Raw genomic sequence first — 6601 nt, 5'->3', positions numbered from 1 at the left:
TTTTTTTTTTTTCCCTTTTTTTTTTTTTCCCCCCCTCAATTGTTTGTTTGTTTATTTATTTTTATTCCCTTTTTTTTTTTCTTCTTTTTACTCTCTTCTCTTTTTTTGGTCCCCCGGTCTAGTCTATTATAATATGGGAAACAAACAAACAAAAAAAAAAAAAAAAAAAAAAATGGCTGTGAATGATGATAGAACAGCTACACATACACTCTATGTGTTATCTGTGATACTGACAGGCCGGAGAAAAAAAAAAAAAAAAAAAAAGGTAAAGTCTGGCTATGATAGAACAGTACCTGAACAACTTACGGTGGCCCTGAAGTGCAAAACAAATTAACAAAACTGAAAACAAAATAACAAAATCCAAAACAAAATAACAAATTCAAAACCAAATTAACAAAACGGAAAACAAAATAACTAATATCTGACTGGCCGAGAAGTGCAATACAAATTAACAAAACGGAAAACGAATTAAAAACCAAATAACAAAACCCAAAACTATTTTTTTTGGAGGGGGGGAGTTTTGTTGTTTTGTTTTTGGTTTTGTTATTTTGTTTTCGGATTTGTTAATTTGGTTTTGAATTTGTTAAATTGTTTTCGGTTTTGTTAATTTGTATTGCACTTCTCGGCCAGTCCGAAACAAACCGGAAAAGGTAGGTATAGATTGCGAATGAAATGCTTACCGCTAATTGGACAAGACATCTGTCACTCAAGATATACAGGAAGTAGGAACTTGTTTCTTTATCTTGTTTTTTTTGTGTGTTCTGCTTCACTTTAAACTATGATGGCCGAGAAGTGCAAAAAAATTAACAAAACTGACTTCAGGGCCACTGTAAGTACGCCATATTTAAACCACAGTAATGTTTGCACATTCATACACACACAAATCTACCGCTACTACAGTACTTCCTGTATATCTTGAGTGACAGATGTCTCGTCCAATTAGCGGCAAGCATTTCAAAATCCAAAAATTCAAAATTCTAATCCGAAAACAAAATAACAAAACCAAAACCAAAACAACAAAACTCCCCCCTCCAAAAAAATAGTTTTGGGTTTTGTTATTTGGTTTTTAATTTGTTTTCCGTTTTGTTAATTTGTATTGCACTTTTCGGCCAGTCAGATATTAGTTATTTTGTTTTCCGTTTTGTTAATTTGGTTTTGAATTTGTTATTTTGTTTTGGGTTTTGTTAATTTGTTTTGCACTTCAGGACCACTGTAACAACTACTGCACTACAGCTTACCAAACATGGGGTCCAGCAGACAAAGAGCCCAAAGCCTAATGCCCTAGATTCCAGTCTAATTAAGCACCATGGAAAGTGCTTAATAAACAAATCCAATCCGGCCCCACCCCACAAACCAAAGTGGCCAAAGGAACCTCTGCTAATGTCCTGGTGCAAGACACCAAAGCACACAACTCCGGGGCTAGGCAGAACCATGCCCAGAGGAGCCGGAGCCACCCCAGTGGCACAAGGGGAACCAAAACCTGGGTTGTTTTAATGTGATGGGTGTAAGTGATAATACTAACTGCAGTAATAGGTTTTTACAGCTGTTTTGAATCGACCTGACCAGTGGGTTGGTTTTGTTTTGTGTGTGTGTGTGTGTGTGTGTGTGTGTATTTGATGGCTTTTGCATGAAGTTTAAATGCACAGTTAGCATATACAGTATAGATTTGATTACATGGTTTCAAGTTGGGGGGTGGGTTTTACATAAAGCTGATAGTGTGGTTATGCATTTTCTTTCATAGTTTTGAGAAACCGAGCATAACTTTAATACCCGTGTCTAGCAATTAAGAAAAATTGTAAAACCTTAAAAATGCATGATTTTAATCAGGTCTTTAATACAAAATGTTATACCTAATATAATAAATGTTAACCTAGTACATCGGCAGCTTATTTACTGCTGCCACTCTTCGGAATGTAAAATGACAATACTGTAATTATTATTATGATTATTTGTAAGCATTTATAAAGCAAACAGGTTTTTCTTCTAACGGTTCTAACCATTTACTGTATGCATAAACAGCCAAGGATTCAAGACCTGACAAGGATATAAACCAACAACTTTACAAAGAAATAAATTTTGAAGGAAAAAGTCACAGTGCCTTTTAATTGCTGTTGTGTGTGTGTATCTGTGTATCTGTGTGTGTGGGTGTGTCTGTGTGTGTGTATGTTTATGTGTGTAAGAGAGAGAGTTGGTTGAAAGGTCATTAGTAGCTTTATCCTGTTCCCGTATTGCCTTCATAAGAATTTGTCATACCATTCATTTTGCAGCTGTTTCAAAAGAACATTAAGAGAAAGTGAGGATTTAGCCTGAAAAAGAGGGAGACAGAGACAGAGAGGTGTAGGCAGCAGACAGCAAGCTGTGACTTGTTCATTAAGCAGAAACGCCTTCACAATTGTGAGAGTACAAGAGGTTTGACCTTAGGAACTGCAAGAACGAAAGAAGGAAAACACGAGAGGATCAATCTTCCGGGTTATTAATTGCACCTGTAAGTAGCATTTCTGATACATGTCTTAAAAATACTACAACTTTATCTTCTTTGATAGATTTTTGCAGAGAAATAAAGAAATATGGCAATTATAAATAGTAGAGCTTTTTGGTAGGTACATTTTGGTAGGTGTTATGTATACATTTTTATATTGGATATAAAAAGATTTGAGACGTTAAGAGACAAAGAGAAAGAGAGAGAGAGAGAGAGAGAGAGAGAATGGAAATGAGTCAACTGGGAGAGAGATGAAATTGTTTAACATAATTTAACATAATCTATTTCATTCAACACCAAATGGACATTTAATAGATTAAGCATTTTATAATAATTCTCCAACCACTGTTTTGCAGTATCCTAGATGATGATGATGATGATGATGATTATTATTATTATTATTATTATTATTATTATTATTATTATATTTTTGATTGGGTGTTTACCTTAATCTGTGTTACGAACTTATTAAAGTCCGTCCTCAAAATACAAAAGACTAAATTTGTGGCAAGATCAAAATGGTGTTGCTGTGTATTTCATACATACACGTGTCTTTTTTCAAAGTGGTTAAAGCTTGAGAAACAGACCAGTCCAGAACAGTAAACAAAATCCCCCATACACAAATTGAACTAACTGCCTAATCCGAAAAAACAAAGTCTGCTTTTTTTATTTTACCCTAGCTAACCCAAAAACCAAGAGAAAACATAACCGGCACTTCCACGGTACTTCCACGGTTTACACTGTATGAACAGCCTTCAAATCAATCTGGGACTCTTGATTTTGCAGAATAACAGAACACAGTTATGAGAGTAAAAACTTTACTTCCCTTAATAATCTTTATTTCTCTTTAGAATATCCTGCTACAATAATGCACTTATCCCAGTGTTCCACTAGTGCTTGGATGACATAAAGGTAGAACATTTTCTCAATATTCCAGGGCCATTATCGGACTGCCTGCTTCACATCCGAAACGCTGGCCTCCCAGGAACCCCTTTAATGGCCAAAACATGTGGAAATGGCTTGGAGCGAGGTCACAACTGTACTAGGAATGTGGCAACAAATTCCAGTCAAGATCCTGTAATGTACAACTGGAATTCGTAAATGATTATGTGTACATTGTTTTCCCACAGACATCAGTTTTGTGACTTCATTCCCCAAATCGATGGTGATACACAGAAAAAAACAACACACATAGCAAAATTTAAATGGGACAAAGCAACGGCCATGCTCAGGGAAGTAGACTGATAAGGTTTAAATATACTATAAATCTAGAAACTTTGTCCAACTGATACCAAAGCATGAAACAGGAGCAAGGAGTGATGATCTTTCAGTAGCAAGCTGAAAGTAGAAACGTAAAACGTTGCAGCGGGCAGAGCCTGAAAAAAACAAGACAAACGACACTCATCCCACAACCGAAACACACACACACAGAACAGACAGAAATACAATCAATGACATGACACTTGAAAATCATTGCATTCTGGTGCATTCTCAAACAAACATGCAATGCTATATACAACTATATTTTCTTCCTGTATATCTAAGATAGAAGACATTGTATTAGTAATGCTGTTCAACTGGAACAGATAAACTACAACCACAAAATAATTGTTTACTTAGAAAGCCTCCTCCCAAATTAAACACCAGTCTATTGTCCTTGAAACAATATTGTTCACACTTCCCTAGTACAGGATATCACGAACCAAGTTAAATAGGTTAAAGAATCATGTTTCTGTTTTTTTGCAAAGTGTGAAGGTTTTTGGGTGCCTATATGCACATGACTTGTAAGTAACAAAATGAATTGCTAATTCCAATCTATGCCAGTCTTTATTTTGTAGTCTATAAAGTCTATTTTTCTGTCTTATTTGTTCATTGTGATTTTATGGTATTTGTTTAAACTGGAAATGAAGTGTTTTAGACATGCAATACGTAATCACACTGAATTCCGGCTCCATAAAATAACCTGTTCACTAAAACATAATGTTTATGGTTGAATGCAAATCAGCTGCCAGAGTTGGATACCATATCCCAAGGAATGATCATTAACTAATATTAATAGTAAGCTTATTTTATGTGATTAAATGTATTGTTTGACCTAGGTTTATAGATCGATTGGAAAGCTGAGATGCATTTTTAATGACTACATGTTTTTACTTGGTCATTATATGCTCTCATAGCACTCCAGTTTAGGAACTTTAAGGGAAATCATTTTTAATTGCATTGTTTTCTCTGTTATAACATGATTTGATCCTAAAATAAATAAAAAATATTTAAAATGCAAAGCTTGTTAAAGATGAAATCCTATATTTAGGTATTTATGTTGATACATATATTTAATTTTTTCAGACTTTATGAAGCGAGATGGCTGCCCTAAATAATTGCAGTTTCATCAACAGTAGTTCTCAATATGACTGCAAGTTTAATGAGGACTTCAAGTACGTTTTACTTCCTGTCAGTTATGGAATTGTGTTTCTTATTGGCTTGGTTCTCAACGTCATTGCGTTGTATTCCATGCTGTTCCGGATCAAACACTGGAGCCCCAACACCATCTACATGATCAACCTGACTGTATGTGACACACTCTACATCCTAACACTACCCTTTTTGATCTACTACTACGCTGACAAGGATGACTGGCATTTCACTGAAGCCTTTTGTAAACTTATACGCTTTCTTTTCTATACCAATCTCTACGGTAGTATCCTTTTCCTCAGCTGCATCAGCATCCATCGCTTCCTTGGCATTTGCCATCCAGTGCGATCAATGCAGTGGGTTAACGCTCACCGTGCCCGTTTTGTCTCAGTCATCATTTGGGTAATCGTTCTCATCTTCCAGGCACCGGTGCTCTACTTCTCCCGAACGACCGATAAAGTCTGTTATGACACTACATCCCAGGAGCTCTTTAATTACTTTGTAGTCTATAGCTCATTCATTTCATTAATTCTTTTTGTAATACCCTTTGCATTCGTGTTAGTCTGCAATGGCCTCATGGTGCGAAAACTTATACAGCCCTCTACCATAGGAGGTGCCACGTCCAACCGCTCCAAGCAAAAGTCAGTGAAGATGATCGTCATCGTCCTGCTGGTCTTCATACTCTGCTTTCTGCCCTTCCATCTCACCCGGAGTCTGTATTACATTTTTCGATATGTAAAAGTAAACTGTACACTGTTGGAAGGTTGTAACATAGCTTACAAAGTCACAAGGCCACTAGCCAGTGCGAACAGCTGTTTGGACCCCATCCTGTACTTCCTGGTAGGCCAGGGTTTCAGACGCAAACAATCCAAGAACCTCAAGCAATCTCAGAGATCTGAGGAGAGCAAGTGTCTTTCAACACCTTTATGAACAAATAGCTTGAAATATGGAGCTGAACAAGCAAGTAGAATGACTAAAGAATGTTATAAAAGGCATAGAAGTGTTTTCAGGACTGCTGAACTAAATGAATGCCTCTGAACTCCAAGATGTCATTAATATTGCAAAGGATTAGTAAATCTTACACAGACACACATAGGTATTCCATTTAGTCTATCTATAGCTCTTTAAAAATACAATGAAACAAGTTAATAATCTAATCGAAAGTTTCAATATTTTTATCCAGAATTCAGATCAACAGAGGCACCACAAAGTACTAATACAGTGGAACCTTGGATTATGAGCATAATTCGTCCTGGAAGTGGGCTCGCATTCTAAAACACTCGTAAACCAAATGTAATTTTCCCATAAGAAATAATGGAAACTCAAATTATTCCCCCACATCCCTAAAAAATAAATACATAAAAATAATTAACACAAAATATAAATGAGAAATAAAACAAATTAACCTGCACTTTACCTTAAAGAAAAAAACGCACGCACGCACACACATAATGACAGGCTGAGGGAAAAATGCGTGCACGGATGTTGATTATACCAGTAAAAGACATGCACTAAGACCCAGCAGGAGAGACGATTACCCACTTCCGCAGCGCAAGAAAGAGAAAAAACATTGGCTCAGTTGTGATCACATGACGCTCGGCAGCAAAACAAGAATTGCATGCGTGATACATGATACTCGGTACTTGTAAACCAAGACTTGCTCATTTTTCAAGTCAAATTTTATTAAAAATCTTTGCTCGTCTTGCAGAA

General features: G+C 36.1%; 1 protein-coding gene across 2 annotated transcripts; it reads left to right on the top strand.

Annotated features, from left to right (window-relative positions):
- The first annotated feature begins 2439 nt into the window (after positions 1-2439).
- On the top strand, positions 2440-6301 carry LOC128527974 (P2Y purinoceptor 2-like). Of its 2 annotated transcripts, none has more exons than XM_053500667.1 (2): positions 2440-2485; positions 4826-6301. In XM_053500667.1, the coding sequence occupies exon 2, from the start codon at positions 4841-4843 to the stop codon at positions 5819-5821; it is 981 nt and encodes a 326-aa protein (XP_053356642.1). In that variant the 5' UTR covers positions 2440-2485; positions 4826-4840; the 3' UTR covers positions 5822-6301. The 2 variants fall into 2 exon arrangements, with proteins under 2 accessions (XP_053356642.1, XP_053356641.1); XM_053500666.1 differs by lacking the exon at positions 2440-2485 and adding an exon at positions 4189-4263.
- The last annotated feature ends 300 nt before the right edge of the window (positions 6302-6601 follow it).

This window comes from Clarias gariepinus, chromosome 7, assembly GCF_024256425.1.
Source record: "Clarias gariepinus isolate MV-2021 ecotype Netherlands chromosome 7, CGAR_prim_01v2, whole genome shotgun sequence".
Taxonomy (NCBI): domain Eukaryota; kingdom Metazoa; phylum Chordata; class Actinopteri; order Siluriformes; family Clariidae; genus Clarias; species Clarias gariepinus.
The sequence above is the reverse complement of the archived record's forward strand: the minus strand, read 5'-3'. Positions and strand labels throughout refer to the sequence as shown.

What these genes read in the sequence shown, in the direction of transcription:
- LOC128527974 (XM_053500667.1), top strand. Translation starts at nt 4,841, where the DNA reads ATGGCTGCCCTAAATAATTGCAGTTTCATCAACAGTAGTTCTCAATAT.